The sequence below is a fragment of the Eubalaena glacialis genome, chromosome 11 (assembly GCF_028564815.1).
Source record: "Eubalaena glacialis isolate mEubGla1 chromosome 11, mEubGla1.1.hap2.+ XY, whole genome shotgun sequence".
NCBI classification, from domain to species: Eukaryota; Metazoa; Chordata; class Mammalia; order Artiodactyla; family Balaenidae; genus Eubalaena; species Eubalaena glacialis.
The window spans coordinates 59,109,823-59,132,665 of record NC_083726.1 but is presented as its reverse complement, the minus strand read 5'-3'; the positions used below and the strand labels follow the sequence as shown (position 1 = coordinate 59,132,665).

The 22,843-nt window shown below is 53.9% G+C and overlaps 1 protein-coding gene across 1 annotated transcript; it reads right to left on the bottom strand.

Annotated features, from left to right (window-relative positions):
* Nucleotides 1–2,044: 2,044 nt before the first annotated feature.
* Nucleotides 2,045–22,425, bottom strand: CTDSP2 (CTD small phosphatase 2). Its single transcript, XM_061206369.1, has 8 exons — nt 22,025–22,425; nt 8,403–8,551; nt 6,774–6,812; nt 6,239–6,340; nt 5,538–5,594; nt 3,520–3,612; nt 3,211–3,396; nt 2,045–3,006 (listed from the first exon to the last, which is right to left on the bottom strand). The coding sequence occupies exons 1-8, from the start codon at nt 22,086–22,088 to the stop codon at nt 2,881–2,883; spliced, it is 816 nt and encodes a 271-aa protein (XP_061062352.1). The 5' UTR covers nt 22,089–22,425; the 3' UTR covers nt 2,045–2,880.
* Between the last annotated feature and the right edge of the window lie 418 nt (nt 22,426–22,843).

Here is a 22,843-nt window from a genome sequence, read left to right as displayed (position 1 = left end):
AGGGAATTAAACAGAAGGTCCCAGGTTAACTGAAGGTAAATTTACTCAACCTCGCTATAGTAAGGGACCCATGGACCTACAGAGTGTCCCCTCTACAATGTGCAGAGTGGAAACTCTTACCTGACCCTTTCCAAACCGGTCCTGTGTCCAAAGCTCCCCCTATGAGAGGGACACGAACATCAGGCTTTTGATTTAGAAGCCCAATCAGAGAGACACACTGTGTCCCTGAAGAGGCACCTTAAAGAACTGAACCTGGCAGGTGGGCAGATTCCTGGCACTGCGTGAACTGGGGTCGACCAGGCCTGGTGGCCTATTGCTTCCCGAAGACCAGCCTCAAACAGGAAGGGCTGGTAGGAAACCCCGGAACAGATCCTGGGGTGAACTGGCTCCCTCTCAATCTTGCCCTCCTCCAAAACTGAGTCTGGCCTGATTCCTCTAAGGAGCAAGTCTTGCAGTCATCTCTTGCACCTAACACACTGTGAAACTGGAGACCAGAAGGTGCATAATGACTCCAGGCTGGCTCTGGTCCACACCGATGGACCCTGCTTAGACTTATTTGGCTGAGCTGCCTCTCCAGGGAAGGGAGGAGAGGGTGAGTGGGGGTGTGGCATTTCCGGTGAGGAACTGCATGGGGGCAGGGCAGGGTTCTGGCGAGAACGAGGCCTATGGAGCCGGGCTTCATGCAGAAGCAGCGGGGACACTCCCACCAAGCCATCCTGGGCTCTGGTCACGAGTCCCTCAGAACACTTGGACAAGCCTGATAGGAAAGCGGGTGGCACCAGCTCTTCCTTCACCCGGAGGCAAGGAGACCCAAAGCAGGGCAGAAAGGGTCCTTGGAACTGGATCAGCTTAGAGCCTCTTATTGCTTATTTAGTCAGAAAAGCATAGCTGGACCCCATGGCAGATTTGGCCCAAGGGCTAACCCTTAGGATGGGGCTTGGGAGAGAGGCCCCTCCTGCAATATTAGGATAGAGGCCTAGGCCAGGGCCTTAGAATCAGAAGCTCCCATTTTCCTTCAGGAGGTGTCGCTCCTGGCCAGCCCTGGAGCCCTCTTCCCCTACCTGCATGAAGCAGGATCCCACAGGCACCAGGGAATGATGCCTGGGAAATGATCACATGGGCTTGGGGGACCCTGTTCTACTCATGTGATACCAAAGGGAAAGACAAGGCCTCACAACCTTGGGACAAGGAGGGGAGGTGGCATCACAATGCTAGAGAAGGATGCTAGGCGGTCAGAACACCAAGCTGCTGCTCCACCACCTGGTCCCGGCTGGCTCCTCAGACTGGCCTAGTGTGTGGCCAGTCTGGAAAGGATAATGGGGGTAAGTCCTGAGTGGGCGGTGTTCTTGCACCTGAAGCAACTTACAAATGCTTTGTGACATCTGCCTCCAGGGAAAACAGACAGGGGGATAGGCCATGGTTAAGGCAGTGATGCTGAAGTGGGGCTCCCTCTGGGGGATCCCTTGTGCTCCCAATTACAGCAGCACTTCCCCTTTTGTTTTCCATTCTGGGGAAACTTCCTTTTTGTGACTTATTTTTTAAAGCATTCACTATTAAGAAACTTTGAAAGCGAAGAGACACGCGAAGCGCAGGTGTGTGAAGAGCTCACTCACACCTGTTACCACTGGCAGGAGGCACATGCGTGACGTTGGGAAACTGAACGGTGAGACACCCAGCCCCTCAGCCCAGGAAACGCAGGAGTGCCTGAGACCCTGGAGAGAAAAAGCAACGGCCAGGAAGGACGAAGACACTTGGCCCTGCGGGAAGACACGAGAGAAAAGAGCCCTGCCCAAGACACAGGCGGGTGGGACCCAGAGCGCCCTTCCCGGACTTGGGGACAAAGTCCTTGCGGCAGCACCAGCAGAGAATGCCCGAAGGGCAGATTGAGGGACACATCCCGAGCCCAGCTGACCTACAAGCCAAGGGGACACACACACTCACGCCCTTGGGATTTTCCTCTTCCCTGCACCTCCAGGGCCTCCCACGTTCACCTCAGGCCCAGGACTGCAGCTCTGTCAGAAACAAAACAGCCCAACACTCCATATTTCCAAAGAAAATTTTAAAACAGAGTCAAAAGAACGGAAATCAGTTATCTGTCCTCTTCCAGGGCAGGGAGAAGACCTCCTTCCCCACAGGTTCAAGACTATGGCTAGGTGGTGAGGAAGGCAGGCCCGGCACCCAAGCCTTGGGGAGACACAGAAAGGGCCCGAGCCAGGCACTCGGCCAGAGGCTAGTGCAGCCCTTGGGCCACAGGACCTGATGGCCACTGGGGCTACCAGTTCTGGATACAAGCTTTCATCTTCCCAGAAATGTCGTCTTTCTGTCTGCAGCAGTCGGCTAGAGAAAGGCTTCGGGAAGATGTGTGCCTGGGGCACCCGAAGGCAGCCTCTGACCCTACCTTTCTCCGTGGCATAAGCCTTACAACGCTGAGGAAAGGCCATAGGTTTGGCAACGGAGCCTTCAATGGTCTTCATCCCTATAGAGCTCGGTGGCTCTCAGGGTGACAGGAGAGGAGACAAACTAACTTGGGGAGAGTCTTGATCATTCACTTTCTCCCCCAACCTGAAACACTTATATCCCGGGGCCACAGTTCAAGGCAAGACACACTCATACACACACATACACACACACACACACACACAAATACACACACTTACTCACATCTCGGGAACCCAACTCAGGGAGCAGGCAGCTCTGGGTATCGCTGGTCTGATATCTGCCCACTCAGCATCTAACCCGTCCTAAAGTTCTTTCCAATCACTTCTATTGCCAGGTCTCATTTGGTGAGATGCTCCAGATTCCGCTCTGTCAGGCTGATCATAAAGGCACAGTGTAGGAAAGTCCCCTACTGGGATGGCCATTGCTCGGCAGCAGGGAAGGCTAAGGGGCCCGCAGCTGCCCAAGGCTGGTGTAGACATCCTCCGCTGCGCTCAGCTCCTCAAAGATTGGGATCAGGTTCAGCAACTCCGTGTCTGCCATGTCATCAAACCAAGACTGCACAGGCACCTGGAGAGGGAAAAGGCAGCGTAAGTCTCCCGACCGCCAGTGCTTCCCTCCCTTGCCCCAGACCCCTGGAGGCTGGCTGGTCCACCTGGGGTGGTGCCCTCCTCTGGTAAAGCCCATGGTTCCACCACCGTCCCCTTCTCCCTCCTCCTTCCAGGGCAGGGACTCTCCCAATCCCTGCAATGTGGGTGTATCTGGACCACTCACTGCATTCTCTGGGTGGAAGATGTAAGAAGCAGGCGAGTTGTCCAGAATGAGGGTTTTCCTCAGGTCCCTTCCCAGGCGGCTGAGGTCCTTGACATAGCAGCCCTGGTGAAACACACAGGACTCACGGAACAGGCGGGCCCGGAATACCCCACACCTGTCCAGCAGATCCGTCACAGGGTCAGCATACTGAGAAAAGAGAAGATGCTTTTTGTTTGGATGCAGTCCTGGTTTCCCCGTGGTATCCCGTGGACCAGCAAGGAGCTGCCACACCTGCTCCTGGTTCTTTACTCCCCTCCTGCCCCCAGGTACCTTGGCTAGGCTGGCAGTGAAGAGAACACATTCAAAGAGTTCCCCCATTCGTCTCAGGAACTCATCCACGTAAGGCCTCTTGAGCACGTACACCTGAGGAAAAGCAGAAAGGCTTGTTGGAGGCATCCCTGTGAGGGCGAAGCATCACAGCATCGGTCACGGTCACCACCTACACAAAGAGCAGTAAGTAGGTTCAGACCTTACTCTGTCTGGACTCCCACACCCCAGTCTCTGGGACCACCTGGCTGGAAGCCTTCTGCCCCACAGACCAGGGCACTAGCGTCACCTCCTCACCAGGCTTCTGCTGGCTCAGTGGTCCCAACCTTGACCCAGCTCAGGAAGAAACAAAAACACCTAATGTCCCAGGAGCCATCTTTGTTTCCGGCGGCGAACCATCAGCTGCCTCCAGAAACAAGTAATCAAGAATAGGCCTCACAGATGGAAACAGCCTATCCTGGATTACTTGAATCCAGCCACAGCCTCTGTGGGAGTTTCCTGTCCTTGGCTCTGACAGGACAGTTAGTCCAGGTCCCCATCAGGCAGGGTCGCAGATACTTCCTGAAACCTCATGCCCTCGCAGAGCTTCTCTGAAATGCACCAGGGGAAAGTGACTTTTTCCCCTCAGTGACCGCAGATCTGACACCCTGCAGCATCTTGCTCTAGTGACCCCCCCATTTTGTGCTTGCCCCTGACAGCCACCCCTAACATTACGGCCTAAAAGCTTCACTGGCTGCATGTCCCTCATGGGCCTGCTGTCTGTTGCTTCCCTGTCTCCATCCAGGTGTTCTCCTCTCATCCAGCCTACACAGGTGCTACTGGAACCACTCCTTCAAAGTTCTTTTCATCCAGCTCACTCCCTGCTCGAGAGTATGTGCCTGCCATGACTCTCCCTCCTGGAGATGGCCTGGACTGGCCATCGACTCACCAGACCCCTCCCAGCTCTGCAGCAGGAACCCTCTGCTCCAGGTAGCCACAACCGGGCCTCCTTTCATTTACCATTTCTTTAACCTTCAACAAGTCCCTCCCTCCTCCTGGCTATTCATCAAGCTTGGCATCCTCTCAACACTCTTTGCTGAAAATGCACCTTCTGCAGGTAGACACCTCACCCCCACCTCCGCTCATTTAAATGTCATCCCTTTTCCATTATTCACACCTCTCCTTGTTAGCCAGGAGTTCACAGTGTTTGAAGATACGCCTTTGTCTTTTATCTGTGGGTTCTGTATATCTCTGTACCCTCAACTAGACTGTAAAGAGCTGCTGTGCAGAGTCCAGCACTGGGACTGGGAGAGCACCTCAGCGGGGAGGAGGGTGGTGGGGTGAAGAAAGCTTCTAATGGACACAGGGTAGTGCTGACCACCCATGGAAGCCTCAAACCCCATTTCCCTACAAGTAACTCTTCTATTTGACTATCAACACCACAGGATCCTTAACCCTGGACTGAGCAGGTTGTGTAGGGCCAGAGCCTCACCTTATTTAGATTCAAGCGCTTTTTGATAGATGGATACTGAGTATTTATATTGTGGCAGAATCCAGTGTAGGGACCCCAAGGGGAGGGGAATTGGAGAAAGCTTTACAGAGGAGGAGATGCCTGTTCTGGGGAGAAAGAAATTCACCAGCTAGATGGAATGGGTGGGCAGGGGAGGAGAGAAAACAGCTAGTACTGACTTCCTTGTCTGTAATAGGCAGATACACCAACTCTTCAGCTTTAGAGAAAATGTATTAAGTCATATAACAGCGCTGGTCACATTCAGTAGGGGCAGGGGAGATAAGTAAATGATAGCTATTACTACTATTAAATAATTTAATTTTAAACAGCTTGGCTACAAAGAGAAAAAAGGTGACAGCTAGAGGGGGATGAGGGGCTGTATTTTTTAAGATGCAAAAGCCTAGAATGTGAAAGGTTACCAATAAAAACAGAGAGGCTGAAGTTACAGGAAAGGATCAACTGATGGAACACAAGCCCCGAGGAGCAGAAGAGCCCGAGTTCCTGGGCTGGGCGTGGCCTGGCAGCAGCTCACCTGGTGAGTGGTCCCTTCGATCTCTACAGGCACTATGAAGTCAGCGTTGTTGATTGGCTGGAAGGCAGAGGAGTTAATGAGTCAGCTCGTGGGAAGGGACAAGAGCCCAGCCACACCCCAGTCCCCGCCACAGCCAGTGCTCCGCCCCCTGGGCGGGGTGGGGAGGGACAGATATCAGAGGCCCTAGGAAGCTCCTGCTGCCCCAACTAAGTGGCTCTCACCCAAGTACAGGCTGCGATACCCCTTCTGGTTTTCCCTACTTACCACCACCTGCAAATTCTACCTGAGCTGAGACAGTCTCTGGGCCTTCTGGAGTTAACAAACATCCTGATAAAATGGATAGGGGCATGGCCCAAGGCTGACTTAACCCCTCTTTTGTACCCCTGTACAGAGCCCTGGTGGCTGTGCTGTGACCCGGGGGGGGGGGGGGGGGGGCGGGGCGGGGGGGGCGGGGGGGCGGGGGGCGGGGGGGCAGCTGTAGCCTGTTGTCAGTGACTGCGGAGAGCAGGGGCTCCCACTCAACATCATTCTCTGGTGGTGCCTCCAGGTATCTGTGATGCGACTGTGGCTAAATGCCAGAGGCCGGCCCTACTTCTGATCACTCTTCCATCATCAACTTTAGGCCACTTCACTGGCACCTGCAGTCAGGCTTCCAAGACAGCCCAGGATGAGTGTAAGAGGAGCTCCAGATGTCCAGTTACCTTAAAGGAGCTATGCACAAGGGTTTCATCCAAGTCAATGACCACGCAGATTCTTCCTTGATCTTCCTCTGTCACCTCCGGGAGCAGACAGGTCCCTGGAATCTAAAACCAGAGCCAGGCTACTGAATCTGCCACCGAGAAAGACTAATTTCTCCCAACAGAACTCTGGGAAGAGCTGGGACCATTGAGGAGATGGAAGCCCCCTACTTCAACCCAAGAGAGGCGACACTTAAAGGCCAAGAGGTAGAGAAAGAAGAGACTGAGCTGGCTCCTTCCTTCAGCCTGGGACTGTGAAGTGATCCGGATACTGGAGATGGAGGCCAGAGCTGGTGATGGATACCAGCTGTCCCCCGCACAATCTAATGCCTTGCACATGGTGGGCCCTCAGCAAATATCTGGGACAAATAGCTTCCGAGGGCAGGGAGTTAGCCAGCCAGACACAGAGGAATGAGGGCATCACTGCATGGGGCATGGGGTTAGCAGGGATCACTGGGTGTTGGGGCTTCTGAGGACATACCCTGTGAGATTCACATACCTGATAAAACTGGTACTGGAGACACTGGAGCAGATCCGACTACGGGAGAAAAGAAGGTGGTCAGTGCCAGCCCACTAATGCCTTTCCTGGCTGTCTAAAGCCCACTCAGGCCTGGAGGGGAATTTTCTCCCCAAGACCCCAGCCCCCTGGAAAGCTCTGACACGACAAAAGTGACTTTCCTTAAGAGCTGGGCAGGAAAGGGGCCAAAATCTTCTTTCCACACTAGACCTGATGAAGGATGGAGAAGGAAGTGTCCCTGTTCTCAGCTGCCATTGGCTCTCCAAGGAACAGGGAACTCAAGCAGCTGATGCAGGGACACAGAGTCAGAGGCAGAATCAAAATCGGAACTCCTCACTGTGGAGGTTTAGCCTCTTGCTTAGTCCTGGAACCCAGGCTTCTCTTTGAGAACATGTGTTTTCTCCATCCTCCTTGGGGGCCTAGATTAGGGGGAGGTGCACTGAGCCCCTACAAAACACAAGTAAGCTAATGTGAGCCCACACTGTGGGTCCTGAAATGTGAGGGGAGGTAGAGTGCAGAGAGCTCAGAAAGCCTCTTCCCGCCTTTGGCTAATAAGTAAAACGTTATGATGTAACAAGTAAGTGATCTTAATGGAAACCCTGAAGAAAAATTAAAATCCTAGCACTTAGAAAAACTTAATGTTGGCATTTTAGTGCATTTCCTTCAAGCTTGCTTTAGCAAGCAGTCTTTTTTCTTCATGATATATAATTTTGCATTCTGCTTTTTGACTTAATGTTGCAACTCAATACTCTTCCACATTGTTGTGAACTCTTAGTAAAAATTAACCGTTCAGTTAATACCGTCATGTTGTACTTCATTTAACAATTTTCCCCTTTTGGATAATGAGGTGATTTTTCACTGATGTACGTATCTTTAGCCTGGTTTTGAAAGAGAGGAAGGACAGCTAAACCTTGGTGTTTCAGAAAGAAGTACAAATGGCACTGGGGAAAGGAGGATTTCTGTCCCCCGCCTCTGAAATGCCAGACATATCTTCTGGTAATTATAAGAATCAAAGACACCCACACATTTCCAAATGTCTCTCACAGGTACAGGTGAGAGTGCTGGAAGGGGTTATCAAGAATGTGATAGAATTTCAATTCCTTGGTTCCCTGAAAGCCTAGTAACTTGGAAGGTATTTTTGCTTAGTTAGAAATAAAAAACAACAATCACAGGACTTGCAACCAGAGAGATCTGAGTTCAAACCCTGATACTACCATTTATTAACCATTAACTATTCAGAGGCTACATACACCCTCTGAGTCTGTTTCCACGTCTGTGAGTGGGAATCCTGTGGCTCTCCTTGCAGGGCTGCTATGGGTCACATGAGACAATCTATGCAAAGCACCTTGCATGGTTCCTGGAACCTGGAAGGATCTGGACTGTGGGGCCCCTCAGAAACCACAGGGACATCCGGATGGCCCACATCACAAATGGGAATCAACAGGAAGAAGATGGACCACTATGGGAAGGACAGAGGAAGAGCCTCCTCTGGGCCAGAGATCTTCCAACTCAGGCAAGGCTGCCCTGTCTCCCTGCCGTGGTTGCAGGGACCCCCACTCGCTCACAGCAGTCCCGTCCTTGCTGGCATCACGCCACCCTGGATCCAGCTACCTTAGCAATGGTGTTGGCTTCCTCCTTGTATGCGGAGAGCTCAGTGGAGGAGCTTGACTGGCCAACATGCTGGGCGCGAAAACAGCAGAAAAGGGCCTTGAAGATGTTACGTCCACGAGGCTTCTTAGGAGAGGACTTGGAGACCAGGCCTAGAGTGGAGGGAACGACAGAGGCATTAGCTACAGGGCGTCTGTCCACAAATACCCACCCCCGTGCTGTATCCCCTCTAGTTTATAAGCTCCACTGGGGCACAAGGCACGTGCTTGGCGAACAACCAAATACAGTCAACAGTGAAATGTACATTTTTATTCCAACATCTTCTCTGTAAAGTAGAAACAGCAGGAATCCCCAGTCCCTGGTTTGGGAAATAAACTGCAGAAAACTTGCTCTTCATTCCATGGGGGTGAAGGGGCACTGAGAGATGGGGCCAGCTATAGAATCCACTTCGGTAGCAGCACACTGAGGGAACCCTCCAAGGTAATTCACAAAAATCCTCCCTAACACCAGTTCCCAGAATACTACCCAGTCTAGAGAAGGGAGTAAGCTAGACCTCTTCAAGTCGGTGCAGCTACAGCCCAGTTAGTTGGCAGCACTGAGCCCAGACTAGAAAACAGAACAGCTTCAGCCCCAAGAAGCTACAAGCTTCGTTCACACCCTTGTGTCCATCCCACACTCGAGTCACTTTCCTTAACACTCCCTCCCCTCAAAGACCACAGGCATATCACTCTCTTGGGACACATACATCCAGCGCTGGGTTCTGGGTTGATGTCCCTGCTTCTAGGCTACAGCTGCTAAGTCCTGCCTTGACAATTTGGGCTTTGGAAATACAAAGCCATTTTAATAGGCGGCTTGGCAAGGCAGCCCCAGAAAGGCCAAGCCGATAGAAAAAGCTACAGGCATTTACAGGATCAACCAGAAATGGACTTCAGAAAGTCTTTTTCAAGTTCCTTTTATTATTATTATTTTTTTAATTGGAGTATAACTGCTTTACAATGTTGTGTTAGTTTCTGCTGTACAGTGAAGTGAATCAGCTATATGTGTATATACATCCCCTCCCTCTTGGACCTCCTTCCTCCCCTCCCCCCACCAAGTTCCTTTTATTTTAGAGGAACTGTTCCAGCAACTGTTGAGCAAGAGCAGGGAGCCAGGATGGGTACTGTGGCCAGGAGGTGGCGCCGCCCAACCACTGCCAGAATGGTCCTCAGCCACAGGTCTCCTCTCCAGGGGCCAGGGCGGGGGACAGGCCTTGGGATGAAATCCACCCCACTCCGCTTTAAAGCACAGGGCAAACTCCTGTGCAGGGAAGTAAGTGCCAGACATGTCTCTGCCTTTATGTAGGTGCGGGGGAGAGACAGAACGTGGCACTGAGGATAACCTTCCCCGTGCTGTTGGGTTTAAGAAGGGAAAGGGGGGGCAATGTGGTGAGCCCCCCACCCCAGCAAGGCCAAGCTCCCTGGCTCGGTCCTCAGAGTACAGGCTGCACCTGCACGGAGGCGGCTCCGGCAGAAGAGGTGATGGGAGAGCCATTTAACACCCAGTTACTGGGCTGCCTGAGCCCCTGGAGAGGAGAGAAAACCAAACTCTGTTCCTGGGACCAAAGGTGAGGCCGCTGACCCTCAGTCAAGGGGCAGTCAGCACCGCCCCAGGACAACCGACTCAGCTCTGGCTCAACAGGAAGGCTGAGGGCTTCCTGCAGGTGCAGGCTGGGCACCCCAGTCCGTCTGGTCCAGCGCTCTCTCCTTCCCCTCCCTGGGTCGGGCAGATCCCTTGACACTGGTATGACCATTAGAAACATTTTAGAAAATGTTCAGGCTTCCCCAGCAATTAGCCTAAAAACCTGGATATCACTCTCAAGCTCCTGGCCCTGCTGGAAGAATCAAGATTTCCGGGGACTGGGGATTTTGCCCTGAAGGAAAAAGTTGCGTTGGAGGCCTCGCCCAAGGCCCCTGAGTCCAGGAGACAAACTTGAGAGCAGAGCCCAGTACTTAAAGACAGCAAGGCGAGAGGTTCCTCGGACTCTTTCCTACCCTGAATAATCTACCCAGAAATCGGAAGGAAAGGACAGCTTCTCCACCTGCCTGTACGGCCCACATTCAATTCCGAGCCCAGGGACGCAAGCAGACGCTGACACAAAGCTCCAGGACCAAAGCTGAACCATCTCTTTTCCTTTGGTTTATGGTTTCTTCACGCAGAACCACAATCAGAGGCTTAACCCGGGCACTGAGCCTTTCTTAAAAGGCCACACAGCCCAAGCCTTTCCTGAAGAGAGGCCATCAAGAACGCACTCAGCATCTTAGTGACAGACGCTGTGAAGGCTGAGTAATCCTGAGAGGCAGGGGGTGAAAGGGGCAGCTGGCTGGGGCCGTGAAGAGGCCTCGCCGGTGCCCACTGCGGGAGGCCCAACAGGCAGGAGCGCTTCAGCCTCAGACAGGGAGCTTGGGAGGGGGCGGGGGCGCTCCTCAGCTCGGTTCGGACTCTGCAGGGGATGAGGTCTTCTTAAAACACAATGCGGCCAGGCAGCCCCTGGGCCTCAGAGACCACAGATGCCTTGACCCCGGGGGCAGGCGCTCGGAGCAGAGCAAAGAGCTGGGGCGCCTGGGGAGGGGACCCCAGACCCACAACAGCAAGGTCAGTACCCCAGATGTTCCTCACTACCCCCTCCCCCATTGGGGCCCCACTTCCCTCCGTCCTCCTCCAGGCTGTGTGTCCTCCTCACCTTTACAAACACTGCCACTGACAATCAGTGGCCGTCAGGGCCTCTTCGGCCTCCCCCGAACATGGCGGCCTCCTGACGGGGCCTGCCATGGCCTCAGCCGGGTACATTCACTGGCCTCTGGCTTCTGAGCAGCAGGTGCCCGTGACTCTGGCTGAGTGAATAACTCCGGGGCCTCCAGGGCCTTTGTCGCTTCTACAGAGCCAGGACCTGTGGAAGCCTTCGCTGGTTTGCAACCGCCCAGAAGAGTTAGAAACAGAAAGGCTCCCTCCCTTCCGAGGACAGGGAAGCGGGCTATGAGGAGCCGAGCACCTGAGGCAAGCCACTCGGCCTCTCTGGGCCTTGCTCATGTCTACTGAGCACCAGCGATGGGCCAGGCCTGTGTCAAGACACTTGACATCATTACTTCATTTAATCCTCACTACAAACCCATTTCTAAGCACTAATCCCCCATTTCACAGAGGGGAAACGGAAGCACAGACAGCTTAAGTAACCTGCTTGAGGTTACACAGGTCGTAGGACAGCAGAGCCAGGATCTGAACCCAGAGCCAGGGCTCTTAACAACTACTCTGTAGGGTCCCCTACAGCTCGGGCATCGTGTCCGATTACTCCTGCAACAAGTGGGAAGTGGCGGTGCACTCTTAAGATCTCTCAAGAGTGTGTGCCCTACTCCTCTCTAGGCTGGGCTGGTGAAGGATCAGTTTGGGGTCCAGCCCCCCTCCTTTGCTGTCCCCTTGGGCAGTCCATGAAAGGTGTAAGGGGTGAAATAGTACAAGGCTCCCTTAACCACCACCCCGGCCCTGCACCTGCTCTGACTGGCAGATACCTCTGGGAGATCAAGAGGACAATGGGGTGGGGGGGAGCTGAAGCCAGGAGCTTTGGTCCAAGATCCACTTTGTTGAGTGGGTTTAAGGATGAGGGGATACACCCAGAGAGGGATCTGACACTCGTATCAAAGAGCCTTTCAAAGGACTCCTTTCAACCAGTGCTCAGCACTGTGTCCGTGACAGCCAGGTGCAGGTCACCCCCATCCCTCCGTGTGTGACGGGAAGGGGCAGTGGCCCCCTCCCCGGGAGAGGAACACTGGCACAAGAGGATTTACAGGCCGGTGAGGATTTCATTGCACAGGTTTCCCCAGTGAGGGAGGGCAGGATTCCAGTGGGTACCACATAGCTCCATTACTGATGTGCACCTGTTCTCCCTGCTCCAAACATCTGGTTTGGAGCTGAATGTCGGAAAGGACCAGCACAGACCTAACGGGGGGGAGCTCTGGCTCAAGAAGAAAGTGCGCAGGTTGCTGAGAACAGGGAAGCCAAGCCACCCCTTCAGCTCACTGCTGCGAGGCTTCCTACTGAGGCAGGATGTGAAGAGAAGGGGGGATGTGGGAAGTATTCCCCCCCTCCCCCTCCCCCCAGGATCACCTGGGCTGGGGTCCAGGCTCTGCCAGTTACTACTCAGCCACACAGCCTCTTTGAGCCTTAGTTTCCTCATCCGTTAACTGGGATAACAGCAAGTCCACTCTCCTGATAAACAAGACTGAACACAGTCATGCACTGTGCAGACTAAACTTAAATGCCATGCTCATTTTAATATTATCTAAGGGGAGATGACCACTCCTTGGCAACACTGTGGCCACCCACCCAGCATGTGGCTGAAGCTCAAGAACAGAAGATGAGAAAGGTGCCAGAGGAACTCTGATCGTGAGCAGGTTTCAAAAAGTCAAAACCACCCCTATACCTTCTCCCACATCCACTACAAAACTTGTTTTCCAGTTGCAAACTCCTTGGCTGGTCTCTGCAAGTAACAGGAAAGCAGGTGAGGCTGTTCCACCTGAGACAAAGAATGCCCTCTCCCCTTGCGTCCACCATCACTGGCCCCCAAGAAGCACCAGGTGAGGATGCTATTTGCCTCTGCCTCTTAAGAAGCTTGTGCACATACATGTATGCGTGTACACACACACGCGCGCACACACAGATGAAGACTGGCTTTGCCTGGACAACACTATTTTTAACCTTCTTCTGAAGGTCAGGTTGAGATATCACTGTTGCCAACGACACAGCTTTGTGTCCCAGCAAAGGAACTCCTCACACATCCGCCTGGGATTCGGCAGAAGGCAAGCTCTCAGGCTGTCGGATTTTAACAAGCCCATTCATGTAGAAGGATGCTTTCTTGGTTCATCTCTCAGAGTACTTCTTTCTCCACCATCTCTCATTCCCCCCACAGCAAAGGATTTAGTCTGGCTATCACTATAAAATGGCCTCCCGGAGGGGCCTCCCTCCCCTTAGCTTTTTGAGGAAGGAGAGTATTTGGAGCATTTCTGGCCTTTCTTGGCCAGCTGCCTGGGCCTTGCAGCCAAGATGCATCTGATTGGGGCTCCCCGTGGAGAGGAGTCCTCCCAGGTCCTCAGCAAGGGGCATCTGTGCCTTGGCTAAGGACAGGCCCTAAAGCGCCAGGTGGACAGAAGGGCTCTTGGACCATCAGGTGAGTCAGCAGGGGAACAAGAAGGTGAGAGATGCCTAGACATCCCCCACACAGGAAAGACTGGAAGCCAGAGGCAGGGTGTACCAGCTTCCACAGTGCTCAACTGCTGACTCTGCTCTCCTCAGGTGACAAGGCAGGGGGGGCCTCACCCAGCTCGGCACCAGTTCCCGAAGTTCCAGAGAGCAGCTGTGAAGCTGACAGCGTGGACTTTCAAAAAGTAGTTTTAGCCACGTTGTTTGGCTCACACCAGCATGTTCTACACTAGCGCCCTCCCCGTGACCAGCAGCCAGGCCGTCCTACCTACGCACACGTCTCCGTTAGTTCCCCTTCCCTGGACAGGACAGCTCCCTGCCTCTACCTCTCTTCTAAGAGGGGAGGACTTCTTTCAGTCCTGGGTCCTTAATGCCACTTGCGGGGTGAGGGTGGGGGACCCGGTCACTCGCTGCCTTGCCTGCCTTTTCCCTGCCCCTCCAGCAGTCGTCACTGGTCTCAACATAGGGCCTCAACTTCAGGACCTTCCCTCAAGAAGCACTCAAGTTTTGGAAGCAGGGGATCCCTGGCAACTTCTAAAACAGGATCAAGATACTCTGTCAATTTCCAAATCAGCCTTTAAAAGAGTTATTGGCAGAACACCCTCCTGGGCAGCTGTAACATATTTTAGAAACATGCTGGGGCTGGGGGTGGGTTCCCAGAAGCAGCAACAGGCCCTGGACCAGAGCAGTTTCCTCACGGATACGTCAGCAGCAGGCTCAGCCCCCAGCCCCACACCAGAGTGCTCTTGGTGGATGTCAGGAAGTGATCTGATGGCTCACAGCAGCAGCAGGGATAGACCTGAGATGCCATCCAGGAAAACCCAAAGGGCTGGACCCTGCCCTTGTTTTACTGTATGCAATGCCTGCTAGAGCAGAGATGTCATCGTGGGGGACTGGAAGCCATACTTGCCCACCTTGAGCCTCCCTCTTGCCCTAAGGAGGTGCGGAGCAAGCTCCTATGGGAGGCCGGGAGGCTAAAAGAAACCTGCCAGCAGGACACAAACACCCTCTTAGTGGCTGTTTCAGCCCCTGTCTTGGCTCTCTGCCCGATTCCTGAAATGCTTGGGTCTGGTGAAAGACCTGAAGAATCTAGTGCCTCTTTCCTCTCCAGCTAAGAAGCCTGCTTTAGGTGACATATGCATGAGAGTGCGATGGAGAAAGAAGAACGAAAGCTCAGGACAAATCAAGGGACCTCAACCGTCTCTCCTCTGACCAGTGAACGACAGAGTGGTTACACAGGTGCCATGGACTTAGGCTTAAATCCTGGCTCTGCCACATATAAGGTGTGTGGCCTTGGGCCTCAGTTTCTTCATCTGTAAAATGGAAAGACTAACATTACCTATTACATAGAGCTGTGAGAATTAGAAGGCGGTCTGGGTGTGTCCTGACCCTAGTAAAACGCTCAGTAAATCTCAGCTGCTAGTCATTCAGTACAAAGCACTTTCATACCTTTATCTCAGTCTCAATCTCAAAATGTCCACATTGAAAGAGACCACAGAGATTTCTTCTCATTCCAGAGGTCACACAGAAGTAGTGGCAGGGCCAATCCTGAGAAATGGCCTTTTCCAGGACTCCACAAAAACCAATCACAGTCACACACACTCACACACACACACACACACACACACACACACTCGTTGAGGGTGGCCAACCAGTTCCTGCCTTCCTTCCTCTCATGGCTGGCCCCTGCAGAAGGACTGGAAGCAGCCTGCCAGGGAGTCTGTCCCACCTACAGGCTCACTCACCTACTCCTCCCACACCCCAGCTGCACCTGGGACCAGCCCACCAGTATAGGTGTGTCCACTGAGAGAGCACTGAGCTGGTCGTCAGGAACCCTGGCTCTTGCCCCACTTCAGCCTCTCAAGCAGCCTTGTGGTCTCACCTAAGGCACCACCACCCTGGGTTGTCTCCTCACAGGCCAATCAGGAAAGGTCTACACTGCATGGTCCCTTACAAGGTGGCTTCAGATCCCCTGAAGCTTGAACAGGCACTCTAAAAAGTGGAATGCACAATGCAAATGAGAGGCAGTGCGGGTCAGCGCTAGGTTTGACTCTGAGCCAGTCCTAGCTGACACGAACCAGCCACGTTCCTGTGGACAAGGTGCTTGGGGTTTCTCAGCGGAAGTTTTCCTCACTTGTCAAGTGGGGATCATTCCTATCTCACAAGGTCATTGTGAGGCTCAAGTGAGACACTATCAATAGATATAAAAGGCTAGGGCAGTGCCTGCCCCACAGTGAGTGCTCTATAAATATCACGTGATCATTACTGGTAAGCGGGGATCACTACTCTGTCCATTCACACTCAGAAAACTTTTGGACTCCCCTTTAGGAGCCACAGGATCTTTAACAAACAGGAAAACTGGATCCCTCCAGCGACTCTTCCTGCTCAGGGCTGAACAGGCAGCTGGGGCCACTGCTGCGCTCACCTGGCTCTTCTCCAGGGACACCTGTCAGAATCACAGGGAGCATTTGGAACACACGGATGCCCGGCCCACCTGCTCATGCTCTGATTCAGTAAGACCCAGGTGGGGTCTGTATTTTTAGTAAGTGTCACAGGAGTTTCTGATGTGTGTCCCTGGCTGAGAGCCAATGTCTAAAGGTTGCCAGTGGTCCCTGTGGCCCCTTTCCCCACCACAACTCACTGGCTCAGTGTCTCTGCAGGTCTCAGGGGACTTGCACCCCAGAGCCTGATTTTCCTTTCTAGGAGCACTTGCTCTAATCTATCACAAGGCAAAAGACCCAAGCCTCCTGTCTCTTCCTGCAGGTCCCTGTTCCTGGGAGGAGGGGCCCTAGCCCCATTCTGCCATGGAGGCAGAAGAGCTAGGACCCACGTCCTGGGAAGGCACTTCCACAGGCCTGCGGTGTGCGCTCTGAGCCTTCCCATGAATCTGCTTGGCTCTCATTGGGGTTCGGGCCACATTTGTTCCCTGAGAACTGTGTGGGTGGGAAAGAGCAAGTTCTACAGGATGCAAAAACTATTCATATGTCAAGAGAGAAAAAGAAGGTATTGAATAAAAAAGGGTAAGAGCAAAGCCTGATTTGGGGTGGGGGGCAGGGTGGGAGGGGGGACTAGGAGCACCTGGGAAAGGAAATGCCAGCAGGTCCACTGAGAGATCAGGTTTAAAGCTAACCCTTAGAATAGCTGACGAATATAAAACAGGACATCCTTGCACCTCCTGCCCAGAAGGCCGTGTGCTCGCTGGAGTACCCATTCTGTAATAACAGACCTGGTGCGGGCACACTCAGACCTGAAGGGCTGGGCACTTTGCCAGACAAAGAAACTCTGTTCTATTGGCCTCTGGTCCAGAGAGGCTTCAAGTTCTAAGTCAACCTCTCCACTTTGATTTCTACTAGTTCCTTCAGAAGATTTGCACGTTAATAAGCTCATCTGCATCCCAGTTGGGAACTATTCCTCCATTTCAGAAGAGGGAGGGAATCATGACAGAGCCACACCCAACCCTGTGTCCGCAGGACAAGTGAGTTAATTCTGTGCTTCCCGAGCTGGCTGGCCTGAGACAGGGTGAAAAGCAATTTAATGCTGAGTTTGTGCTTTCTCAAGGTTATACCCCAAAACCACAGCAGCAAAGACATAGCTTAACATCTATTTCTCTTCAAAACCCCAGTTTCTTTTTCTTTCCTTGTTACTAGCATTCCTTAAAGAAATCTGAATCTCACTGGGTTCTTTAACTCTTAAAACAAATGCAGACGGTAAGAGAACGCAGCACACAGTTGTCTCAAGTCTTCATTACATCCACTTCTGAGGGGCCAAGCAACTGCTCACAAGGTTTAGACTTCAGAGACTCTTCACAGGAGGTGCGTGGCTCCCTGGCCTCCTCCCATCCCAGATGCCCAGGCGCCAGGCAGGATGGCAAAAGCCCCAAGGCACATGCTACTCACATAAAATCCCATCCTATGTAACAGGGGCACAAAGAAGGGGTCTGTGCAGCAAGGCTGTTTGCAAGTCTCAGAAGGTGATTCTTCCAGAAGGCCTAAGCCCTCACATCAGTGTCCCCTCTGACCCCCGGCCACCTGTCTTTAACAATAAAACCCACATGACCGTGTGCTATTTGCACTATGTCCTTGGGGGAATGGAGGAGAACCGGAGTGGTGGTCTAGCTGTCTAAAAAGGAAGGACGTTAACATTTATCAATTATCTGCTAAGTACAAGGCATTGGAGAAGTGTAGAGACCGATACCCCTATTTTATAGATAATTCACTCAGAACAGTAAAGTGATTTGTCAAGTCTCACTGCAAATAGGGAAAGCAGGGATTTGCATCCAGGCCTGAGGCAACCAATTTTGCTCCTGGAGCAATTCTTCTGAACACTTCTAACTGCTGCACCTGCCCCCCAATCCCCTCTTCACTCTGAGAGACAAACTTCCTAAGACGGTAATAAAAGACAATAACCCAACTTACCCAAAAGCTAGGAGGAAGAAAGTTGAAGAGAAGGGGAAGAGATATATACTTACATATAAATACGTATTGTCTTTCTCTTGCTTAGTTATGAGCACATGTATTAATTTTCCACAGAAAGGCTGGGAGCATCAACTCACCTTGGCTAGAAACGTGACTTCTATCGTATTTACCATTTTAACAAAGTCCGTGACCATGAGGGATTTGGAAGGTCCCACCGAGAGCACGAAATGGGACCCCTCTTCCACCCAGTTTCTTTAAGACCCCTATAGTTGAGAAGAAGGAGACAGGATTCAGGGACACTACCACCCCTTGCCGTCTCTCAAGGGGTTTTCACAGCAATTCCTGAGTCCTGGTCCGTTGCAAGCTCTGCAAGTCAAACTCAGCAGCAGAACTGCAAACTCCCAGTCCCGGGATGGTGGGCATTTACAAATGTTGTTGCTGAGTTAGCAGGGCTCCCTTGGGTTGCTTCGGGAGAGAGCAAACACAAGCTTAAGTCACCACACAAGCCCCTACCTCACTCCAAGATGGGGGAACAACTCCAAAGGAGACAGAGGAGCGAGCCACAGCAGCCACAGAGGCCAAGGCCGAGACTGCGCAAGGAGGGGAGAGGAACCAGTGGGGCGGGAGGAGCCAGCTATAAACACACACCCTGGATGCTCACAGAACAAGCTGAGGAAGAAAGCCCCAGGGAGACTGAGACTTGGTCTAAACTTTTCAAGTTAAGGGCCTAGCTACAACCACAGTGAAAGGTGTTTAAGCTTTTACATGGGAGAGTAAGGCAGAATTTCTCCCTTATGGGGAGAAAGCAAGAGTTAGAAAAACCTGCCACCAGCCTAATTCTTAGGGATGGTCAGCTACCAGAACCTGTTGTTCTGTTCTACATGTGAAAAGACAACCCAAGGCATCATCATCCACTCCCTGAAAGGAAGGGGCGTCAGGCCTCACAAAACAAAACAAAAAAGGTCCCAACTCCCCCAGAGGGGCTGTGGGTCACTCAAGCTCTGGAGGAGCTTGCCTCCACCCTCTCGTTTCACACTGGGAGGTTATAAGGTGGGCCCATTTCCCTGGCTTCTCCCCATCTAACCTCAAAGCCCGAGGCACAATCTCCCAGCAATGGGGCGACACCGTGACACCCTCGTATGGGGCTGCAATAAATGGCCATTTTCTGGCCAAACTGATATTAACTTTTCTTTTTTACGTTGGTATCGTACACAACCCTATCCTTGCTGTACCAGGAAGCCATTTCACCCATCTGTTTGGGAAGATGATCCAATTTTGGTCCTTTTATCATCAATGCTTTCAGCAACTTTGTTTGTTCTACTTCCCCTACTGTAATTACTTTTGAATCATCAACACACCCAGCCAGCCTTAAAGCTCCCAGAACAGAATGCTAAAAAAGACAAAAAAACCTGCAATGGCAAACAACTTCACTAAAAAACCGCCCATGCTAGAAGCAATTTGTATTTTTCTAGAAATTTACTGATTAATAAACTGACTCAGTACTCCTTCCCCTTTTTCCAAAGGGAGGCAGAGCCTAGAAATGGGACACTGTGAGGAGGGGAGAGGGCACGGAACTCCAAAGGAGCTAAATAAAACATCTGCTCCCCACCCCTACTTTTATTTTATTTTATTTTATTTTTTTAAAGATGCAGGATTTGTTTGTAAGTGATGAGGGATTCAGAAAGTTGGTTTGCTTGTTGCTGGGTGCCCAAGCAGCCTAGGAAGAAAGTATGTCTTCTCTGGAATGCAGTCAAATTACACGGGGGGAGAGAGACCCCCAAGCTGTCGGCTTGAGAATTCAGATTCCTCCAGGGATAAGTCTGAAGGACAAACCACACAAAAAACGAAAAACGTAACTCTAAGAAAAATCCAACCAACATCAGCAGCTGAACACTGTCAAGAAGCCAGCTGCTTGCTTTCTGCTGTCATCTATTCTGTTCCCTACCACTTGCCCTGGTGGATGAAACTTCCAATTCTGATTTGTAAGCTGTCCCTTCAGAAGTCCAGCTTCTGAAAAAACAACAAAAAAAAGAAGTCCAGCTTTCCCTCATTCCTGGTGTGGTCCCCTCACTGGGAATGCACCCTCCTGAGCCCCTACAGGAGGAGAGGACCAGAGTAGGGAAGCTCAGGACTCTTCTCCCCCTTCTCATCAACACTGCCCCCTCTGGAATCCTTCCACATCCACATTTCTTCATTTCTGGCTAGCACTTGGAGTCCCTTCCTGGGATGAGGTTAGGAAGAGAGCGGGAAGAATCAGGAGTTAAGTCATAAACACAGAAAAGCCTCCCCTCTTCAGCCCTCAGCACAGCTGAGCAGCCAGTAGAGGGGTGAAGTTGCAGCCTGGTTAGTGATGCAGTCAGGAGAGCAGGGGATCAGGGTCTTTTGCGGGGGTTGGGATCTGAGCAGGCAAGGCTTATTGAAAGTAGGGCCAGCGATGCAGGAAACACACACTACACCCCGCCGCCCCCCTACCCCCCCCCCCATTGCACCGGGGAATTAGGGAATGGCTGAAACCACCAGGCCAGCCCGTTTGCCCCTAGGCAAGTTGGGGGAGCTCCTTGGGACCGGGAACCCCTGAAATAAGTGATCTGCTGACTAATGTTGCCAAATACGGGGATGTGGGGCTATACCCAGGCTCCACAGCTGACCCCCCGCCAGGCTCTAGGCCTCAATATGTTCAAGTGCAGCACTGGCCCTTCTTGCCCTGTTCTGGGGGGTTGAGGGGAAGGGCAGGGACGCTCCGAATTTGGGCCCAAGAGCGTGATCTCCCCAGCCTCAGGCCAGGTGGCCCCAATCTGGGAAGTTCTCCAGAAAAAAACAACGCTAGTCCTTACTCCCCGCGGAAATTCTGTCCACTATTTTAGACACATTCCTCAAGGCCCGAAGAAGAACGTGGGGGAGGGGAAAAGAGTTTCGGGGCCTCCACCGTGACCAAACTCAAAGATCCCACCCTCAGGCCCCAACCTTTCCCCCGCCCCCAGGAGAGGCCTCGGCCTAATCACCCTCCGGTCCCCAAACCCGCCCCAGAGAGGGCCCGCGACCCCCCTTGTGTCTCCACCCGACCCGCAGGAAGGCGGGGGCCGCGAGCCGCTGCCCACGGAGAACTCGCACTTTTTCGCGGCGCGATTCAGAAACACGCCGGGTCTGATGCCATCCGGCGAATTATGTAACCAGGGACACCAATCTCGGGCTAAACAAACACGGCTCTGTGTGTGCGGCGGCGGCCCCGGGGAAGCGCACCGGGGCAGGGAGGGGCTCCGGCCGGGCCTCGGGGTCGCGCTTGTTTGCTCAGCAAAAGCGGCAGGAGACAGCCGGGCGAGAGTCCCGCGCGCCGAGGTCCCAGGCCGAGCGCAGGGCCGCAGGCGGACTATGTCGGTCAGCCAGAGCTCGGCCCCTCCCCCACCGCGGCCGCCCCCGCCTCCGGGCGGTGAACTTGGTCCCAAGTCCCGCCGGACGCCGTCACCGACCGCTGCCTGAGCAGCCTCGGGCTTGGGGGCGGGAGGGGGGGCTGGGAAGTGCTGGACTCCAGTCCCGTCTCCATTCTAGCTCGGGATCGCCCGGGACCCCCTCGTTCCCCTCCCCTCCCCACCTCTCTCCCCGCGGTCCTGAGGCAGCCGCGCGCTCTGGTGCGGGAAAGTGACGACCCCACCCCCCAACTCTGGAGAGGATGGGCGCGAGTGGACTCGCGCTGCGAGCGCTTACCCCTCTGTCTCTCTGCCCGGGGGGAGGGAGTGCAGGACAGAGTGACAGCTGCGCGGATGACGCCCCTCCCCCTCGGGCGCTGGGAGCCCGGGGCCCCGCGCAGCCCTCCCCGGGGCCTGAGTGCGCACCAGGTCGCAGGGGCGGATGGCGTAGGGGGTCGGTTCGGAATCGCCCACTCTGAGCCCCGGGAGATCTGGGGCCGAGACTCGGGTTCTGGGCTGTGCTAGCCCCCTCCCCGCCCAGGGGCGACGCAAAGTTTTGGGAAGTTGCTGCCCCTACCTTGCTTGGTGAGCACCAGGGCGTCTTCCCTCCGCGCCTGGGTGATGATGGAGCCGTGTTCCATCTAACAATCCCGCGGGCCCGGGCTGGCTGGGCGGGAGGACGCGCGGGCGCACAGGCTGGGCTGGGCTGGGCTGGGGGGCCTGGGCGGGGGCCCGCTCCGGCTCAGGCTCCGGCTCCCGAGACTCCGACTCCCACTGCTGTTCACATCCCTGCTCTTGTTCCTCCCCTGGGCCGGGAAGGGAGGCGGCCCGTACGGAGAGCGGGAGGCCCGGGCAACGGCTCCCCCGGTTGCCCCCGGCCCCGATCCCCCGGCGGCAGCTCCGGGCTCCTCAGTTTGGGTCCAACATGGAGAATCCGGAGCGAAAACAAGAGGAGGAAATGGGACACGGGGCGGTTTCCAGGCTCCCCCCTCCCCTCCGTACTCCAGATAAACAACCCGCGGCTGCAGCGCCCACCCCCGCGCGCCTCCAGGATCTCAACCCGGCCTCTCTACAGCCAGCTGGCGCCTCCCGCTCCGGAGCACCGTCCTAGGCCCCGGGATCCTCCACCTGTGAGCGGCCCGGGTTGCGGAACACCCGGAGCTTTGCAATTTTGTTACGGAAAAAGCGAATCCCCGAGGGGGGTGGGGTAGCGGGCGGGCAGGCTGGCAGGGGAGACTTGAAACCGCTCCGGCGTTCCGATTGGCCCTCTCCGAGAAAAGGGGCGTGACCCCTCCTTACTATGCGGTGCGAGGACCCAACAACATTCCAGACGCTACGGCCACGCCCCCGGGCCACTCCCCCCTTGCCGGGCTGCGGCCTCCCAGCCTCCTCGGCC